This window comes from Eschrichtius robustus, chromosome 16 (assembly GCF_028021215.1).
Source record: "Eschrichtius robustus isolate mEscRob2 chromosome 16, mEscRob2.pri, whole genome shotgun sequence".
In the NCBI taxonomy this organism is placed as follows: domain Eukaryota; kingdom Metazoa; phylum Chordata; class Mammalia; order Artiodactyla; family Eschrichtiidae; genus Eschrichtius; species Eschrichtius robustus.
The window spans coordinates 8,473,134-8,494,935 of NC_090839.1; the positions used below are offsets into that span (position 1 = coordinate 8,473,134).

The 21,802-nt window shown below is 41.1% G+C and overlaps 1 protein-coding gene across 6 annotated transcripts in view; it reads left to right on the forward strand.

Annotated features, from left to right (window-relative positions):
* Nucleotides 1-21,802, forward strand: part of BCAS1 (brain enriched myelin associated protein 1) — a 96,132-nt gene that overhangs the window by 65,764 nt on the left and 8,566 nt on the right. For 2 of the 6 annotated variants that reach the window (XM_068565820.1, XM_068565821.1), the window contains 3 exons: nucleotides 4,085-4,126; nucleotides 11,657-11,830; nucleotides 19,980-20,045. The exons of 1 other annotated variant lie outside the window; for it this stretch is intronic. In XM_068565820.1, the coding sequence (XP_068421921.1) occupies nucleotides 4,085-4,126; nucleotides 11,657-11,830; nucleotides 19,980-20,045 (282 nt within the window). The remainder of the gene's footprint in view (nucleotides 1-4,084; nucleotides 4,127-11,656; nucleotides 11,831-19,979; nucleotides 20,046-21,802) is intronic. 3 more of the 6 variants (XM_068565823.1, XM_068565822.1, XM_068565824.1) reach the window with 3 other exon arrangements.

Here is a 21,802-nt window from a genome sequence, read left to right on the forward strand (position 1 = left end):
CAGGAGTAGGATTGCTGGATCATATGGCAACTCTATTTTTAGTTCTGTGAGGAACCTCCGTACTGTTTTCCATAGTGGCTGCACCAATTTACATTCCCATCAACAATGTAGGAGGGTTCCCTAAGAAAAGTCTTAAATAGGTCAAGTAGGCCTAATTTATGCCACTTTTCCCCAGCATTCACAAAAATCGCTTCCATTAATTGAACACATCCTATGTGCGGGCACTGTGCTAAGTGCTCTACACATATGAGATTAACATCAGCAATTTTCATCGACTGAAACACGTCAATCCACACCCCTACTCATCCCATTCAAATAGTTCTAGGAATCTAAGAAATGTGATCACAGATCAGTCCAGGCCCCCATATGTCTCTACTGGGTGATTACTCCCAAACCACACCACTGTCACCAGAGCCACCAAGGAGATGGTCCACACCAACTTACCCGATGCCCCACTGATGTCCTCACGAGCCTGCCGTAGTTCCCCTGCCACTTGCAAAGCGGTAGGAAGAAACTCTCTCTCTGTGTGGTGCTCACCTCTGGGAGCAGCCGCTCGGGACACAGAGTGACACCATTTAACAAGACCCACCCTCGGCATCCACGCAGCCCTTTTCTCCCCAGTGCACGCCCAACTCGAGGGTAGCTGAGCTGGGCTGAGTTGGTCCACCAACCACCAGCATCCTACCCAGAACTCCCCCTGCAGGTAGCCGGCTTGCCTGGAGTCCTAACTTCCATCGGTGAATTCTCTTTCTGATGTCCTTTTCTTAAAGTCTTTATTTCTTCTCCTCCCATGCCCCCTGACTTCTAGAAAAGACTGTAGACAACTGACCCCTCATTGCAAACATGGCTTAAGTTGTCCCTCCCACCATACACACACCTTCCAGAGTCTCCAACGCCCATGGAATGGGAGGTCTTCATATACGTACCGGGAGGAGCTGTGTGGCCTGACCCCAGCCACCGGACGTAGGTGAGTCTCAGCTCTGCCTCAGCCATGACTTTCCCTCACAGGCTTTATTGTATCTATTCCTTAGCACAACCCTCTGATTGGTAACAGTCTAATAGCCCACTTTTGAGTAAGTGAACTGAGGCTCAGAGAGGTGTGGTTGACTGGCCCCAGGTTGCACAGCTAAAACAGTGAATTTGAACCTGACTCCATAGCCCAAGATGCTCTAGACTTGGGTTCTGAGCAGGTTTTCTCTTACATGTGCCAAACACTAAAGGGAAACAAGAACCTGGCGTCTCATTATCCATTTCTGGGTCCATCTTTTAACTGGATTTCAGCCACCCCAACATGAAGGCTATGCCCTTAGGCCAGTGTGCAAATCTACGAAAATGTGCAAAATGATTTTGAGTGGTTCTTGAAGACAGCCCTAAACATTTAATCAGTCACGTAATGCTAAGTTATCTTCTCGCCATTCTACTCCGTTTCCTTTGGTGACCTTAATTATAAAATCTCTTCGTGATATTAATAGGCATTTTTTACTGTGCTAACACTTGCTGGTCTCTCTTTTTAACAAAAACTTAAAAATAATTAGAATTTAATGAGCATTTTTGTTTTATTCATTGCAGCAGTTTTGATACATACTTTTGGTTACAGGGAAGATGTTGATATTACATTCATGATAACGATAAGATGCTTTCTTTTAAAATATATTTGTTTAAGTAAAAAGATAGTCAACTTAAAGAAAAATATCACGTAAATACAGATGGTACACGGGCAGGTCAAGAATCGTGAAAATGGTATGCAAATTACTGACGTTTGAGAAATGTTCCACTGGGCTAATTCCCAAAATAAGGAGTGTTTTGCTGGGTAGTAGAACTTTAAAGTGGGAAATAGTAATTTCTTTTGAAACAGTACTTATAATGCCAACTTTTGAAACATCAGAAGCATCTGGACGTCTGAAGCCATAACAAAGATGACGGAAACATCACCGCTCAGAATAGCTCCTTCCATGCCGCACCATCGCCTACACCCAGTTCTCAGTTTCCTCTAGAAAACAGTGAGCAGTCAACAGCCAAGAACTCTCCAGACACAGGAAACCAAAGCACAAACTAGTCTCCTTACAACCAACTGGGACAGGAAAGAGGCCTTGAAAACCTAAAAGTGCCGTTCTTACGTAGTGGGAGGGTTTTCTCAGCCTAACGTAGACACTGTATTGACTCTTGAAACTTTTGTGGGTCAGGTTTAAGGAGGCCTGGCTTTTAAAATATCATTTAACTCTTTGCCTTTTCATAGGATTAAATAGCATCCAGGTGGTCTCGGGAGAAGGGGTGTAGTTCCAAGAAAGCTACACTGCTTGCAATTACTTCTGAGTGTGCTATAATTTTATGACAATCAGAAGCTTCCAGAAAACCCACAGTCCATTTTAGGGACATATTTTGTGCGCAGGTAAGCTTCAGTATGAGAAGATAAGGAAAAATAAATGGTCCAAAAATAAATGGTCCAATCTCATCTAGCGAGAGAGCAAGTCTGGTAGAGGAGAAAGAAGCCCACACAGTCACACACACACACACACACAAAGTGATTCTTTTTTTTAAAAATAAATTTATGTATTTTATTTATTTTATTTTTGGCTGTGTTGGGTCTTCGTTGCTGCGTGCGGGCTTTCTCTAGTTACGGCGAGCGGGGGCTACTCTTCGCTGCCGTGCACGGGCTTCTCATTGCGGTGGCTTCTCTTGTTGCGGAGCACGGGCTCTAGGTGCGGGGGCTTCAGTAGTTGTGGCACGTGGGCTCAGGAGTTGTGGCGCATGGGCTTATGTGCTCTGCGGCATGTGGGATCTTCCCAGACCAGGGCTCAAACCCATGTCGCCTGCATTGGCAGGCGGATTCTTAACCACTGAGCCACCAGGGAAGCCCCACACAGAGTGATTCTGATCCTTCAAGTTATCACGGCAGGGGGAAAACCTGGCTTTTGGAACCATTTTCACCACTTTCTAGTTGTACCATCCTGAACAAGTGACTTCACCTCTCTGTACTTCCGTTTCTTGTCACGTAAGTGAAGATCATCATGCTGACCACTTGGGGCTACTTTAAGTGACATGGTGTATGCAGAGCACCAAATGAAGAAGATATATTTGCAAATGTCAGGTCCCTTCTTCCTCTCCCACGGCATGTTTTCAAGGTAAAAATAAAGGCAGGACTTGGAACAAAATCAACATAGATAAGAGTTCTTACCCTGGAATCCAAAAGAAAGGCAAGGGTCTATGAACACCCTGAAATTATTTGCAAAATATTTTGTTCATGTTTGCTTTTCTGGGAAGAGAGTCCAGCTCTGTCAAGTGAGTCTCAAAGTGGTCTGTAAACACCACCACCCACCCACCTAAAAATCCTTCAGAACAACTGCAAAAAATATGCAAAGATGACCTCCCAAGTTGGAGCTTGGCAAACTGATACAATGATTGGGACATTGACCTTTGATAGAATTTGGATAACTCCTCTCCTATTTGGGGCAGGACTGTAGATGTCAGAATTACTGCAGGGATTAACAGGGTTTGAAGCTGGGTGTGTTGGACCCCAGCCCTCTGGCCCTTCATAGAAGTATTTTAACCAGATTGTACTTTGGCATGGTGACCTTGGCCTACGTCGAAGAGTGATGTAAGATGGAGCTTCGGATGCTGGCCACTGCCAGACTGTCAGGGTAAGGCTGAGTACTGCTTGCTCTCTGAGGACCATGGGATGGATTTCTCTGGACATGTTACCAGAATTTTCCTGAGCAGCTCATGTATCTTACCTAACAGTGACTGTATCGTGTGACCAATCATAGATCCCTCTTTTCATCAGCTACCAGGAACTGTCAAGGCAAACGTGTTACTTGCCCACAGCCAAGACTGTAGTTTGTGTTTTCTGTAGCATCCCTTCTCCTCATTCCATTTGTATTCTGCCTGCATCTGTATGTTTATTTTTCCTTTGTTACATTTTAAAATACATAACTTAATTTACACTGTTTACATTTGTGTAGAGCTCCTTCCGTTTCTTCTTGGAACAAGGTACGCATAAGCAATGTCCAAGAATGGCACCCAAAAGCTGTTAGCCCTGGTTTTGGTAACAATCTGACTCTTACTTTTGTTTTTATCTTCCCTTTAGTCAGTTAAAGAGGATTCAGTTCCCACAAGTGCAGAGGAGAATGTAAGTTATGCATTAAATGACAGAATCATTCCATACTCATCTCCGGCGTGATGGACCACTGGGCGTGTCAGCTCTGGGGGTCCCGGGTTCTTGCATGTTCCAAGTGTTATTCGTCCGCTGTAGACTCTTTCTCCCTTTCACGTAATTAGGGACCATGGGGGAACAACTTTGGATAAATATTGGTAAAGCCCATTGAATCAATGCAAATAAAATGCAAAATCAGAGCGCATTTTTAGCATTTGTTACCATTTAGGGGCTGAAAGAGTCTACTAAACATAAGAACATCTTGCCACTTCCTTAAGGGACAATGATGCTGTACCCTCTGCTTCCTCTTACTTTGATTGCTCTTCCGCCTTTATCTCCATGGCAACCTAGATTCTCCACTAACAGTGGGTGGTACCCAGGACAGGTAGTTACATCAGACATGAGAGCAGATTGCTGCAGTAGTTGCTGTGAGACTCTTGGTCTCGGGCAGGAGAGCCAACTGCGTGGGTCTACACTTGACAGACATAGGTTGAGCCTCACTGTCTTTTTGGCCTTTAATGTCCGAGAGTGATGGTCAAAACTTTCAAGACACTGCATTCATGTCTGAAGGAGATGGCTCCATGTGAGACACCACAAAAATGTATCTCTCCAAAACATCTTCCAGGGAGATGAATAAACTGGCCTTATGAGTTTCAGACCCAAAACAGCAGCTTTCTGCTCTGAAAGAAGTACAGCCTTTGGAAAATGTTCTAAGTGGGCTAAGTTCACAGCTCCTTAAGATAGAAACAGATCGTTATCATTTCACCAAAGCAAAATATGTTTGGCTCTTCCGAGGTGTCTCTTGTTTGCTTGCCATGGATGGGGCTTGTGTTTTCACCTTTATTTAATTGCTGGAACTGAGCAGAAGTTGAAAATCCAATATGTTCCAGAAAGGATGTCTGTGATGTGGAATAAAAATGAGAATGGCTATGTTGTAATTCTTGTTGGGAGGAAACGCTTTGGAATCTGCTTTATTGTTGTTGTTACTGTTGTTATTTATCTTTCCTTCTCTCCATCTCTACCTTCTTTCTCCGCCCCCCCCCACCTTCTTCTTCCTCTTCTTCCCCTTCTTCCTCTTCCTCTCCCTCCCCTCCCCCTCCTGTCTCCCCTCCTTCTTCTTCTTCTTTCCATCCCCCCCTCCTTTCTTTTTGGAGCCAAATTTAGTAGCTCACAAAGCTCAGGTCTCTTGTAATTCAAATTCTCATGAATTTGCTGGGTATTTTCTAGCAAGTCTAGGTCTCTGTTTCAGCAGCCTACAAGGGGGAACTCCATGAGTCTTCTTCCCATGAACTTTAAATTTAAAACCTGCAGGTTAAATCCAGGGCGACTGTTAGCTTCGAAGTTCCAGGTTTTTTTTGAAGAGAAACTTCTTTTTGGATGTTCGTGTGTAGTTGCCTATCCGAGGAATCTCATGTCTCTTGCAGCTCACATGTGAAAACGCAGAGTTAATCTCCAACAGGCAAACAGAAAGTGTTCCATTTTCAAATTTGAAACAGAAAAATAACATGAATTAGTTAAATGACTGACACTGAAAGATAACACAAAATCAGATAGAGATACAAATGAAAGCAAAATATTGGGATGGCCAAAAAGTCTGTTCAGGTTTTTCTGTAATATCGTATGGAAAAGCCCAAGCGAACTTTTTGGCCAACCCAATGTTTTTGTCAAGAAAATAAAGAAGCATTTAAAAATCACTTTAAATTGCTTAGTCCTACAAATGATGTTTGTATTTTTAAGCTTCCACATTTCATCTCCTAACTATTAGTTGGAAAGAATGAGCTAAAATGTTGTGATCTTGGCCCCATCATCCCCAGGCTGTGCTGCCTCTTGGACCTCAGTTTACTCATCTCTTAAATGGCCATAATAATATTACCTACCCCTTAGGATTCTTGTGAGAATTAAATGAGTAATGCAGGTAGTGTGCGTATTTCAGTGCCTGAAACACGGGAAGAACTCAGTAATTCAGGGGTTGGCAAACTGCCGTTCACGGGCCAAATCTAGCCCATCACCTGTGTTTGTATGGCCCATGAGCTAAGAATGGTTCTTACATTTTGAATGGTTGAAGAAGAATCAAAAGAAGAATAATATTTTGTGATGCGTGAAAATTATACAAAATTCAAATTTCAGTGTTTATGAATAAAGTTTTATTAGAACACAGACACCCTCCTTCCTTTACACAGTCTCTGGCTGCTTTCATGCTACAAGGGCAGAGCTGAGTAATTGCAAGGCCCTTTGCGGGAAGAGTTTGCCTCCCCCTGCGGGAATGTCAATGCATAGGAGTTGTAACAGCAGGAAGTGAGTGCTTCCCAGCAATCAGGGGTTATATTTCCTCATGAAATTACACACCTCACAGCTGACTCAGTGTTCACGTGGAGTGAAGGTATGTGTAAAACAATTAGTTTAATTTCCTTCTCCCAAGTAAGAGAGATGGTGTGAATCAAAACAATGGCTCATACTCTAAGCCTTCAGAACAGGACAATTAGGTGTCATTAACCTTATTACAAGAGTCCTTAAACAGTCAGTCGCAACTTCTTCTGGCTGAAATGCGATCGAGTTTAGTTTTTAAAATTTCTCTACCGAGAATTTCCAAAACTGATCTATCGCCCAATGCAAAGTAACGAGCAGGCTGATGTCAACATTTTTCAAAATGTTTAATGAAAAGAAAAATAAGGTGCTTGAAGCCCCTGGAAGTTTTAACACTTTTCCTAGAATGAGCCTCTGGTCCTAACAGGAAAAAAAATCTATTTATCCTGACTACAGAAGATATTGAATATTCATTGAATATGAAGATATTCTTTTGTTGTAACCTGAAAATGTTTTGACCACTGGTTAATTGAGGTAATGTTCTAACTAATCGTGGGGGGATGGGGGCGGGGGTGGGAGCTTTCCTTCCCAGTGACCTATTAGATCAGGGAAACAGGTATTTCTCTTTCTTAGTGATGAACTTCTCAGTGGCAAGTGAAAGAAAACCCATCCGTACCTGGATTAAAAAGAAAGTGGAATTTATTGGCTCTCATGCTCTCCCTTGGCTCAGCCTTCTTGGCCTGGCTACGTCCTCTGCCTTCCAACATCACGTCAGCCAGTGCAGAGTAAAGGAGAAACTGGTCCAGCAGCAACCCTGCATGTCCTGGAATTTGTTCCTGTTCATTGACTTAAACGGGTTCCCATGCTCTGTTAGTCAGCATCTGCCAGGTTGTGTTGTAATGACAACCAAGCCCCAAATTCCAGTGGTTTTCAACAGCACAGATTCTTTTTTTTTTTTTTTTTCTCACTCATGCTGCATATCAGCTGTAAGTTGGCTTGTGGGTGATCCTTATGGCCGCTTCCTACTGAAATCTAGATGGAAAAAGCAGCCCCTTCAACAAGGAGGTGCAGCTGGAATGGCAGAGAGAAAATAGTGCCACGGCTGAGCCATGGAATAGCTCTTAAAACTTTCACTCAGTCGAGGTTTATATCATGTCCACTCACATTCCATTCTCCAAAGCAAGTCACACAGCAGTGGGCACGGATGTGTAATTCTTTTATAGGAAGGCAGAATGAATAATTGGGAAAATTCTACTTTCTGCCACATATTCCCATCCCTGAACTCATATGACCAAGGAGCTAGACCATGTTAATTGGCTTAGACCTGCTCAACCAGCTTCATCCATATTACATAGTATTAAAGTTAGGGAGGATTGTCCTCCCAAAGAAAACCTAGGGGGCTGAGAATGAGGAAGAATGTGAAAGAGCTACTGGGTATAAAAATAAAATCTCTACAGTGTCTTTGCAATTAAATAATCATGTTATAAATCAAATCAGAACGAATCCAAATAAGATTCTAAAATAAAAAATTTTAATATCAGTATTATTATGTCATGGGTGAAGTTTAAGTGGAGGAAATCCATTTTGCTATAAATCAGTTTCCAAAACTCACAGCTCTAGTAAAAACTGTGTAAACTGAATTTTAAGAGTAAATATGCTATATTACTAGGGGCAAAAAGTGAAACCTTTTGCTGAAATGTGTATTGTCCGTGTTAATTGTACTGGCCATCTACATGCAACATACAATATCTCCTACTGAAATCAAGCAAGGGAGATTTAATTCTAAAATATAGCACAAATCTAATTTTCACTCTGTCCACTGTACCCGAAGTTAAAATGTGCAGATGCAGTCATATATTCTGAATAAGGAACAACTTTTTCCAAAGCTCTGGCCTGGAAAGGAATCAGAAAACTATCCAAATAAAAATCAAATTCTTATGTCTGTATATGCAAATCAGATCCTCACTTAGCTCAAATCCTTCTAGATTTCCACGCTGGATGTCAGTGGATTTTTTTTTTTCTTGGCTGCTGAAAGCCAACTTCTTGGTCTGAGTTCAAAGCTAATGAGAGTCCCTAGAAGTCCCTTTTTTTCTTCCTATAGAAATAGTTGTGTTTTGAAGAATGGACTCTGGGCTAGGATTTATAAGTTGACACCCCCTTGACATTTGGAAAGGTCCAGTAAGAAAACCATTGGCGCTCAAATAAAGTTGATGTGCAGAGTTATTGCCATACAATCATTGTAAATGGCCCTCCAGGCTCTCCACACAAAAAACGAACTTGCTGCTTCAATCACAAATAAATCTGAACCAGAGTCAGTGAGTCAGACTCTGTTCATTACCTACCTAAGGGCCATTTCCCATTCCTCCACCCTTTTCCTCTTGATCTTAGGTAAGGTTGGCAACTACCACAGCCCCAAAGTATTTCACTGTGATTTGTCTAAACCAACAATCCCATTTTCTTCACCAATAATTAGTCTGGGGGTAAGGATGTGACCTACTTTTGGTCAATGAAATGTACCCTGAGTAGAGGATCAAAATACAGAAGTTCATTTGAAGCCACTCTTTTGCTGTGACTGTCCTTCCTTCTTAGGACGTTGGATTGAGGATGTGATGCATGGAACTGTGGCAACTACTTTATATCCATGAGGCAGCAGATAAAAGGATGAAAATTCAGCATGACAAGGATGGCAGAGCCAAAGGATAGAAAGAACCCAGGTTATAGAAACACTGTGGAGCCACTGAACCAACCCCATAACTTCCTACTTTTAACCTTCTTGTTCCATATTGTTATTGGTTAAGTCACTATTAGATACTCAGTTACTGGTAAACAACTCCATCCTCATTGAAATGACTACTTGCCTGTGGTGTGACTTTGGCTAAGTCATTCACTCATTACGATTCTTGATCTATAGAATAGGGATAATGTTATCTACTCTGAGCTGTCTTGAGTAACTCAGTAACTCTTTATTGAGGTAATATATTAAAAATACCTTGTACAACGTCTGACATAGTAAGAGATAGTTATTGATATCTTCTCTAAATAGTGGACGTGTGCATGGTGGGTGATTCCAGATAATTCATGCCCATGGAGTAAATGGCTCTCAAATAGCATAAGTAACAACCGCTAGTGTTAATTAAGTGCTTATTATGTGTCAGGCACGGTTCTAAGAACTTTACATGTGTTGCCTGATTTAATTCTCAGAACAACTTTCTGATGGGTGTACTATCCCCATCGAGAAATGAGAAATGAAAGCACAGAGATGTTGAGTAGGAAACTTGGATTAGAGCCCCTGGAAGGGGTAGGGTCAAGATTTAGGCCCAGGCAGGCTGGTTACTCTATCAGGCTGCCTACATTTCACATGTACCCCAGGGCTCTTGTGGCTGAAGCTTATTTTTCAGAAATGCAATTAAATTAAGTCAGGCCTGGATGTGGAAACCCAGGACCACATTTGACCACTAATCCAGTCTCTTATTTGGCTCTAGTCTCTACCTGGTTTCCTAAAGACAGGCCTGGGTTGAAGACAGACAGCCCAGCAGCAGAGCCTCTTCACAAACGTGCTTTGTTTGACTGTCCAGTGGTTTTAGTGTTTTACTGTCTTTCAATGGGATGACTTAACTTTCATTTGTCATAGTTCCCATCACTCCTTTTTGTCTTAAACCTGGTCAGTCCATGCTGGCTTCACCTGCCTTGCATTCTGGGGACTTTTGACTTTATAACTCCCCAACCTAGATCTTAGATTACAAAGGGAAAATGCTGGAAGTTGTGTCAATACCCTTAAGAAATGGAAGGTGAGGAGAGAATGCTATGATTTAATTGCCAGGTTTGGGGATGTTTCTATATGCTGATTTGTTGATGGGCACCTTCCTGCTTCAGCTGACAATATAAAGACGAAGGGTCCTTCTCAATTTGGATCATTTGGGTTATTTGCAAACCAATGGTATATTCTGCATGGAGGAACAGAAAATGATTTCTCCACAGTCATTCTGTGTTTTTGGAAATGATTAAGTTCCCTTCCCCTCCTCCATAACAGCAAGAACAGGATTCGGAGGAAGCTGGGGGTCTGGCACCAGCCAAAACAAATGCAAAGATGCCTTTGGCTCTAGAGGACTTCCCTCTGCGGCAGAGATGACAAGTGTTTGTGTAAAGGGCCAGATAGTAAATGTTTTAGACTTTGCCGGCTACATGGAGTCTCCGTTGCCAATTTTTCATCTTTTTAAACAATTTTTCCAACCCTTTAAAAAATGTAGAATCTATTCTTAGCTCAGGGGCCATCCTCAAACGGGCTCTGGGATGAATTTGGTAGTAGTGTGCCAACCCCTGCCTGAGGAAACGAAAAGGAAATTATAAAACTCTTTCCAGGCCAACTAACTCTGTCGTGTTGCAAGGACCAGTGCAAACACAAAAGCTGTCCCAGGTGTGACTAGGGCACAGCCCAAATGGAGTGAGGCAATGCAAACAAACAAAATTTGGAATCAGAGCGCAGGTGAACCGTCTAAGGGCAGGGCTTCCATCTCAGCCCCCGACTGGTGGCCATCCCTTCAGACATTCAAGGGCCGCTGAGCTCATGAGGTACCCTGCTGGGGGCCATAAGGAACTTAGCCGGGGTTCTCTTGCCAAGTTCATCCTGCTTCTGAAAGCAGGAACTTCAGTCAAGTAACAAGAACAAGTGACTGGTCTGGGGAGAAGTGGGAAAATGAGTTAACGAGGAAGTCAAGGCATTAAACTGAGAGGCTTTCACACTATCCTTTCTTGCAACGAGGACTGTTTCTCCACAGCTGCAGCGAGCTCGGATGTGCAGTGGAAAACATCCCGGCCACTGTCCTAAGATTGTACTCTTAAGGAAATAATTAAACAGGTCAGGTGTGATTTACCTTTATGGGAGACCAAACAGGTGGGTCTGATAGATTGATTGGAAGGGGTATTGAGCATGCTCTGAAGGGCAGTCCTTAAAAGGGACTCCCTAGCCAAGCCTTGTAGCTTCACAGGGCAGGAATTTTTGTCTCTTCCACTTCAGCATATTTGGAGAGCACATGATATGATGTGAGTATTACTTCTTCAAGATGTGCCTGTGTATAACCTAGACTCCAAACTGTAGCTACCATGTGGTTGAGGGGAGAACCGGGACCCCACTTCATAAAACATGTCTGGGGGATGGGTTTTTTTTTTTCCCCACTGTCTTTATTACCTGGCAAAACAATCCAGGTGGTGTGTGAATCACAGGTAGAGGCTGTAAAGTCCGAAGAAGTAGAATCAGCCTTACAAACAGTGGATCTCAGCGAAGAAGGAGATTGCACACCTGAACCCGCAGAAGAAACGCTCAAGAGAGCAGAACGCAAAGCACCAAGACCCTCCCTGATGGCGCTTCTCAGACAGATGGTAAGCCCTTGCCTCCAGTTCAGGGAAACTGAAATACCCACATCAGCTTCTGAGACCAAAGAGCCCAGGTCAGGTGGTGAGACATGATTCTAGGTAGTATAGATGGAATATAAACCGAATAGGAGTTGTGCAGTGAGAAAATTCCCTTTCGTCCTCCTGATTTAATCACAGAGAATGTCTCTCTTTATTGCTAGTTTTCCTTAACCTTTAACCCCTGCTAACTGCCTTTTTATCAAAAGAAGAGCTGGCCTGGGCTCCTGAGCTGTGGCAGACAACAATACCAACCTGGAAGTTAATAGTGTTGCTTACTTTTAATTTTATTTATTTTTAAAAGTTTCCCTCTGTTTTTGGCAAACGATTCCATTTTCCTCGTTATGGTGATAATATGCAGTTTCCTTTGAAAATACGTTTATTTACATAAAGAACATAAGGCATTTTTAAAGGATTAAGTAATTAATAGTTCAAGTTATATTTTGATGTTGGAAAACTTCTGAAGGGGACGTATGAGTGACATAAATTTGGGCAAAGCTGGTTTATAGATAATTCCAGAAAGGGTATGGTATGAAAGGAAATGACGATTTTCTAATAGTGAGGGTGTATAATTTAGTTGGTGAATTTGCCATGTTTTTAATTTCTATAGAATGGAAAGAATCTGGGCAGACATCTTTGGGCGTCTGTGAAGAGTCATGTGCATAAAATATCTAAACATCCAGAAACTTAAGTAATATAATGCAATCAAACCCCAATCAGTTGGAAGACAAAAAAACAAAAACCCATGTAAAAGGTCATTGGTTTAATTCTCTTTTAATGAAAAACAAGAATTTCATTATAGTGTGCCTTTATTTTCAGGAGTATTTGGGAATTAATCCTTTGAGAAAGCAACTCTCTAATTTCACAAGCTCAATCTGTTAAGGAATTCTTTCTAGTCCACAAAACAAAACAGAACAAAACCCTTGCCAGTGGGAGATGAGGAATATTAGAAATCACTGTTAGAAACTGTTGACAGGAATCATTTTCTTTTATTGCTGAATTCTCATGGAGTAAGAAGTACTGGGCAGCCTGCATGGCTGGAACCCCATCTATATTCCTGGCCATTTATTCTGCAATTTGGCACTGAAAATGGGCATCAAGATTTGAGATTTTTAAATCAATTTTTACATGACATCAGGAAAGAAAAGAACATTTGGCCTCTTTCTGGCAACCCATCTACATTACAAATGGGATCCCCAAATAGCTCATCACAACATTGAGGATGGTCCAGCTTTCTCGTTTCTGGATGGAGTTGAGAGATACAAAAAAAAAAAAAAAAAAGCAAAAAGCAAACAGAATGACTTTGTCTTCCAAATAATCAACATGAGACTTCTTCGTTTCAAAGGGAGGAAAATATAAGAGACTCCAAATAAAGCATGAAAGACCTCCAAACCACCCACTGCATCCATTCAAAACAAATCCTTAAATACAAGTAAGGTTCCATACTTAAATTCATCCTCTGGAGTTATCCATTAGATGCTGTTTGGGGATATTTTCTAGCAGTAGAAACTGTGTTAGTCTGAACAAATTGGAAACCAGAGTCGTTTGGAGTTGATTCTCCACAGGATAGGGATGGGGTAGAAAAGGACACATTTCCCCAAGTAATCCTCAGTCACTTCACAGTGCCAGGTCTTATAATGTCCATGGTTCTTATTTCCTATTGCCCACTAAAAGGGTTATACCTGGGAGCTTGAATATTATTGCTTCCTTTTAATGTTTAAACCCCCAAGCTTCCATGATTGATATTTCCCCTAAAATTCCAGATATCTTAATTATTCTGGTCTTGCATTCTGTTCTGTTTTCATTAGAACATTATATTCCCATTGTAGTTAATTCAGGTACACAAAAGACAGGGGTTTTTTCGAGTTCACCACAATTCCCACCACTCCCTATTGCCACACCCAGGCCACCTCCCTCATTTACATTACTGGTCTGTCCCTGTGGGTATTTGAGTTTGCAGCCCCAGATACAGAGCCACCTCACTCTTTATAAGAACTTCATTGAATCACATTGTCTGGGTTTATCGTGTTCTGATTAACCGTTGCACTATGGATGGAGATTTGGTTTCCAACTTTCTGCATTTCATTTATTCACTTATTCAACAAATAATTATTAAGCTCCCACTATATTCTAGACAATACAGATACATAAATAGATGTGGTCCCTGTCCTCATGGAGAACAAAGCCTAGTAAGGAAAACAGACTTATTTTGAAGTCTGTGCCATATTCTGTGAGCACGCACCTTGTATCTTCCACACGTGATCTCAGCTGCTTTACTAACCTGCATGAATATCGTTATACGCCTACTTTTTGCCCAGGTTTTAATATCCCCATAGTGTAGAATCCCGCAAGTCAGCTTCAGCAGTTTTTTTCAGGAAACACTTCTGGGTAATATTTCATAGCTTCCGAACTAAAGTGTTTGGATTTATGTAGGGGGAAAAAAAAAAAAACAGAAAAACTGCTTTAAGGGCGTGAAGATAGAGGCAGCATCTGGCCCATCGCTATGGGATTTTTATTTTCTATTTTTTTTAGTATGTGCCTGAGCATTATAATTGAATAAGTGAATGTTTTACACTGATTTTAAGTATTTTTAGCAAAATATAGTTTTTAAAGATAATTGATTTAATAGAAGAGAAAACTCAATTGCAAACATATCACCCTTGTTTTATAATCAGGGTTTCCATTCATCTGATCATTGATTTTCTACTTTCTAGCCTTCCCTTCCCTTAAATTTCTTTCAGATAGTGTATTTTACTATCCCGTGGCAAAGTACTTCTTGGTTGAGTATTTTTTTTAAATAAATGCATTTCCCAGTTCATTTCTAAAGTGATCTTTTTCTTTCCAGAAATTAATCTTTCATAAAAATAGAAAGAAGATCATTTTTCAAATAATTATATTTCAGGGAAAAGAAAATAGTCATATAAGTCCTAACATTGCATTGGGCACATGTAGGTATAGCACTTCACAAAAATCCTATGGGCTCCTACAGACTTTCGAAAAAATTGCAAGGAATAGCTAAGACATCTGTCACGCCCTAAATAGAAAAAGAGTCTTATGTGTATTAATTCAACGGTATGTCAAGAAATTGGCTATTTGAAGCACTAGTATATTTTTACAAAGTGCGTGGGTGGAGTACTGTATTCATGTACCCACAAACCAGGTAGGCAGATGAAACCAGAAAGGTGGTGGATGGAAGTGCAAAGATACAGATTTATACTTTATCAATATTAATAACACCTTACACTTGAAAAGTGCTTTCTCCTGCAAACTATTGTCACATACATTGTTTCCTTTAATCCTCCTCCTGTCTCTTTCTTTAGACCATTAGTTTTGTAAGAAACTCTTTGTTGGAATAACCTTCTCAGGCTTAGATAAGAAAGACTCTTGAACTGTAATACTGGGCAAATTAAAGGCCCAAGTGAGACAGCCATGAAGTCAGAGGGATTTTGTTAATTACATTCAATCTAATAAATCTAAGAAAACCTGCTGAAATTGACTGTCTTGTGGAAAAAGGAGAATAGTTTGTAAGGATAATTATAACACAACAAACGGGAGTCTTTTAGCCAAAGTTTTTGATCTCAACTTCTTCCCTGAGTATTAAAATATGAATGAATACTGAGTTGTTCTTTAACGTAAGGTTTCTGAAAGTAGCATTTGTTTGGGGCAATTCGTGTCTCCATCGGGGACTTGCATTCTTTCCTACCCTAAAAGGGGACTCTGGAGTCATTTGGCAGGTCTCAGCTATTAATAGTAATAATAATAATAGCTACTGTTTGTTTTTTGCATGCAAATGATGTGGCCAGGCCCGGGCTAAGCACATTGCATGCATTAACTCATTTATTAATATAAAAACCCTGTGAAACAAACACTCTTACTGCCCCACTGTGCAGATGAGGGCACGAAGACTCAGTGTTTAAGTGACCTGCCCAAGGTTGCGGAGCTGGTCAACAGCAGAGCCAGAATTCAGAGTCAGGCTTTCGTTGCTTCTAAAGCTGACCCTTGTTGCTGCCTCCTGTGCTTCTGGCAGCTATTTTATTTGAGAGTAAATAGAACAACTGTAGCTCCATTTTTGTGATTCTCTTATTAATGTTTTCTGTGGAAACATCATGTTTATGTGTTGGGCTTACCTGAAATTACACTGACCTGAAATTACAACAAAGCACAAGAAAGCAGAATGCATACATGTCTTACATAAAGCTTGGATGAAAGTTTTCTGAATGTACTTGTCACTAAAATGAGATTTACCTTGGCTGTGTCATTTTGTCTGAATCGTCCGATTCCATTGCAGGTGAGCATCTTGGTAAAACACAAAGATTGGACTCATAACCTTTGTTTATCCTGGAAGTTTCTAGCAGGTCCAGTTCTTTAGATTTGTTGTAATGAGGTTGATTTAGTAAACAATCAGGCTCCTCTACTCACACTAAATTAAAATATCCCAGTTCTTCCTTTAAATCTCAACTTGAGTTGGAATAGAGCTCTATCAAAATACATTTGTATTCCTTTCAAAGAGATTTGAACTGACCATCAAACATTTCCACTAGAATTTTAAATACCTAAGTGATATATATCAGAGATGCTTCAAACATTCTTCAGAGTATCAAGCTATAGGAATGCATGACACAATGAAAGAAATTAAAAAGTGATTTCATTAATATGCAAGGCTTGGATTCACAACCAGATCCCATTTCAGCACCGCAGGCTGGATGCCCTGAGATGCTTCATCTTTGATTCTTGTGAATAAAAATAAACTCTTTGTAAAGAAAGTTGCTCAGTATCACACTGGGAAATCTCCACAATTACTTAATAGTCTTCAAACTGTTCTTTAAAGTACTAAATAGTCTCTGAAAGCATTTTTGTCTCTTTAAACAGCAACTCTGTTTTTTTTTGACAGCTGGGAAAAATAAGCTTCTGTGGTTATGGTCCTTTGAATAGAAAGCCCAACAGGAACTATTTTAATTTGTCACTGAAAGAGGGCTCTGCAAAGAGGAAAGAGGAGGGGTAGAAAGAAAACAAAGGAGAGAAGGAGAGAAGGAAGGAGAAAGGAAAGAAGGGAAGGAAGGAGGAAGGAAGGGAAAAAGGAAGGGAGGGAGGAAGGAGGGGAGGAATTGTTAATAACTGCAGGTATTGAAGAGACCTCAGATGGACTTAGTAAGACCCTTAGTCTAAACTCAGCATACAGTCACCTTTGCATAAATACAGTTTTATATGCCTCAAAGTGAACAACAGAGAAAAATCAAGGAAAAACTCGAGGTATTTTCCCTTTTTTTTTTTTCAAAGACTTTGAACCTATTTGCAATGATTTCCCTGGCAGCATGAGGGTCTGTTTTCAGGATGGTAGCCTAGATCCACTACTGTCAAGGGAGCCTTCTGATTAAATCCAAATTCTCCCTCAAGGGCTAGCTAGGAAAGGAAGGAAGAAGAAAATCAATTTTAACCTTAAACTGGCAGGTACCTAACACTAACCAAATTGAAACAATTAAAGGGAAGTTAAAAATCTCTCTCTCTTAGCGCGTATAACATGACTCCTAATTATCCATTCAGGTTTTGCTTTAAAAAACCATGTTGGTTGGTTGGTTTTTGCCTTTCAACATTCCCTAAAGGCCACCTCATGAGGACAGGACCCTGTATTCTACAGGACCCTAGGGAGTATGTTTGAGTAGGCGGGGCAGTTACAACACAGCCTGAATTCTGGAGGCCCCGTGAAATCCCAGAGTGGTAAAACTCTTGGATGAGAGCTGAAAGAGCTAGTTGCAGGGAGAGAAATCATAACTGAGAGCCCTTTCTTTTTCTAAATGTTCTCAAGAAGACTGGTCCTTGTAGAACAATGCAGAAGACCTAGAGGAAGAAGAAAACCACCTTCCATCTGAATGGGTCTAAATTGTACATAGAGAACAGATCCTTATTTGCCTTTGGGGTTGAGCAGCTTGGGGAAACCCATGACAATGATACCTCTAAGAAACGTGCATGGAACTTCCAGACACCGGGAGTTCAGGCTGAAGAAGGAGTTCAGGAATGGCTTCTCCATTCCTAACCAATGAAGAAGTAGATATCAACGTTCTAGCCTATGCCTAGCTCTGGAAAGGTTGCTTTGGGGGTAGGAAGGATATTGGAATTCTCATACTGTGTTCAACCATGGGCAGTCCTAGTCAAGTCTTCTGAATCAGAGAACAGCACCAAGCAGTAAAGACAAGCATATTTGTGCCCTGATGAAAGGCATGTCCCATAAACATCCCTATTTGAGATTTTCAACCTCCACCTTATCCAAGCCCTTATCGTTTTTCCTAATTAGGTAGCTTCATAGTAGATGCTCAATAAGTATTTGTTCATTGAATGGTACCTCCCACCTTCTAGGGGCAGTGTGGGGAGGAGGTTAAGAATGTAGAAGATGGGGCATCCCTGGTGGCGCAGTGGTTAAGAATCCGCCTGCCAATGCAGGAGACATGGGTTTGAGCCCTGGTCCTGGAAGATCCCACATGCCGCGGAACAACTAAGCCCGTGTGCCACAACTACTGAGCCTGCACTCTAGAGCCCACGAGCCACAACTGCTGAAGCCCGTGTGCCACAAGTACCGAAGCCCAAGCGCCTAGAGCCCATGCTCCACAAAAAGAGAAGCCACTGCAGTGAGAAGCCTGAACACTACAACGAAGAGTAGCCCCTGCTCGTCGCAACCAGAGAAAAGCCCGCGTGCAGCAACGAAGACCCAAAAGCAGCCAAAAATAAAAAATAAATAAGAATGTAGAAGATGGACTCATTGCCATAGTGCCAAATCATGGCTCCCAACCTGCTACTTCCATGACCCATGTTAGTTTCTTGAAGCTTCCATTTTCTTGCTGGCAAAACAGAGCAGTAAAATTGTTCCTCTAAAGGCTCTGGAGTGATAAATATATGAACTAACGCATGTTATTATCTCATTTAGTACAGTTCCGGGCACTTAGCACTCCACTAAAAGTTAGCCGTCAGAAATAATAATTTTTATTATCTCTGCTAATGTGAGTACCCTGTCTCAGATTATAGAGGTGCATAATATTAACCAGTAAAAAAAGTACTGAATGCTTTAATGTTTGTAACTGTTCTTCGTGTGGGTGTTATATAGGTTCTTGCTGTCCGCAAGCAGAACAGCCAAGATAATAACAGTGGAATCCAGTCTTCCTCTTTGTTCCACAGAGCTTAACCTCCACTTCCTACAATCCCTCCCTCTAGCCAGGAGGAGGAGACCATAAGCATTGAAAAAATACGTGGGGTTAGACCTGAGTCCAGATTGTTAATAAGAACTGAACAATTCATTGCCAGATGTCTTAGGTCTTCTATCAAGCATCAAGCATAGAACATTACTAAATCCACAGCTAAAACTACAGGCTCCAGTATTGGTCCGTATCTGTCTGTGGCCAGTTAGCTTAAAGCAGTGATGCCTCAGAATCACCTGGAGGGCTTATTAAAACACAGATTGCTGGGTCCCAACCCCGAGAGTTACTGACTCCGTAGATCTGGTGTAGTTCTCAGGGTTTGTATTTCTATCAAATTCCCAGGTGACGCTGAAGCTGCTGGTCCCGGTATCACACTTTTAGAACCCTGAGCTTAGACTGTTGGTTTAAGGACCCAAATCTGTGACGTCAACCCCATTCAGCCCTGTCCCTGATGCCGCTGGCCACAGGGGGCGCTAAAGATTGGAAAATAGAATGTTCGACATAGCCCATCTCTCTGCCAGGGGCAAAAAAATACTACAACAAAACACCCATCACTTAAATGTTACCAATAGATAGCTACCAATGGTTTAATTGTTTATTTACTTATTCATTCATTCTATATGTTCAACCACCTTCTGGTTCCAGGATCAGTATTTTCATCATCATTTATCCCAGAATTACCTAATCCCAGGGTTTAAGACTTTTACTGTCGTTATTTCTGGAGACCAACACTTGAATTTAATCAGACTCTGGTTATAGACCACATGGAAATCATGTGACTCACGAGGAATGCGTTTCTAGTTGGTCTTCCATTTGTCTTGACCTTGAATCTCAACAATGAATGACTGAGGTTATCCATTTCACAACCTCCCTTGCGTTCTCCATGTTGCTGTGCTTGTGGTAGCTGAAAGGCCATTGTCTGTTTGTTATTTTAGTCAGTGAAAGGGGATGGAGGGATCACCCACTCAGAAGAAATAAATGGGAAAGACTCCAGCTACCAAGTAAGTGATCTGTAAACTCGGTTCAGTGGTGGGTTTAGCTGGCATGTTCCTGGTTCTTCCCAGCCTCGTTTCTGATGCAGTTCTCAACCACAGCCAACTCATTTGATGTCTCTAGACTGGGTGCCTTCAATGGTGGGTTTAGCTGGCATGTTCTTGGTTCTTTCCAGCCTCATTTCTGATGCAATTCTCAACCACAGCCAACTCATTTGATGTCTCTAGATTGGGTGCCTACTGTATACCAGGCACCATCTTGGGCTTTGCAGATGCAAGCATGAACAAGCTAGAGTTCCTCAGCTATTTCTTACTGCAGAGCTCCTTCACGTGCTCTTCCCTCTCTCCACATGGACAATTCTTTCCCATTCTTCACATCTTGGCCTAAATGTCACCTCCTCAAAAAGCTGTTCCCTTTCCACCCATCATCCCTGCATCTTGTACTTTTACTTCATGGCACTTATCACACATTGAAATAAGTCATTTGTCCATTAGTTATCTGCCTCCCCTACCCCTTCCCGCCCCTGTCTGGAGTATTTGTAGAGCAAGGAAGGGGCCTCTTCTATTTTGTTTATCACACTGCATGGTGCCTGGTACATAGTAGGAGCTTTTTCTGGAATAGATGTGTGAAAGACATGGGATCAGGCGGTTCGTTTCTATCATTTTTCTCTATTCTAAAGAGACAGCTATGACATTTTTATAACTATATGTATTCTTTTTTTTCCCAGTGGGATCATCTCATGCTCAACACCTTATTTTATAACCTGCACTCTTTTTTAACTTAGAAATATACCTCCACAAAAATGTCATCAAATATTCTTGTTCTAATTTTGCCAATACAGAGATGTGGTTAAGAGCATGGGTTGCAGACTCAAACTGCCCAGGTTTGAATCCTGGCTCAGCTATTTTTTAGCTGTGTGACCAAAAGCAAATTACCAATATCTCCATGCCTCAGTTTCTCATCTGTATAATGGAGCTAGGAAAAGTGCTGCCTTATAGGGCTGTCATATTTAGATGAATCCATACATGTAAAGCACTTAGAACATTCCTGGTATAGAGGACTCAATAAATGTTAGTTGCTGTGTTTATCAGCATGAGCTGCCATAACAAAATACCATAGAGAGGAGAGAGAATGAGTATTTTGGTGTCTCTTCTTACAAAGACACTAATCCTATTGGATCAAGGCTCCATCTTTATGACCTCAATTAACCTTAATTACTTCCTTACTCCAAATACTTTCACATTGGCTTTATATGGCTTCACCATATAAAGCCATAGCTATTGCTGTTGTTTTATTACTATTACTATTGTGCTTCTGATGAGAAATTATCACCCTATAATGTTGTTCATATCACACACAAATTCCAGCAATTACTAAATAATTTATGATATTTCTACTTCCATAATAATTAGTTTATCCTGTATATTTCAACACGGAATATATTGCTTTTTAGTGCATTCAAATTATTTTCATTTTTCTTTTTTAACTTATTACTATACCTGCCCCCCAAACCCATACTCTAGACCACTTTGGAACCAAAAATCCCAAAGGTTACTACCTTGGAAACATCATAAACTTATGTTATTCACCATGAAACACTGAAATATGTTTGTACATTTTGTCTGGAATCTGACAGTGAAACAGTTATGCCAGTCATTTTGGTGATTCTAAAATCTGAAAACAGTCAGTGGAAATTTGAATGAGCTGGAAACGTCATTCTATTTACACTCATCTAGAAATGTTTTGAGAATTCTATTTTCCAGGG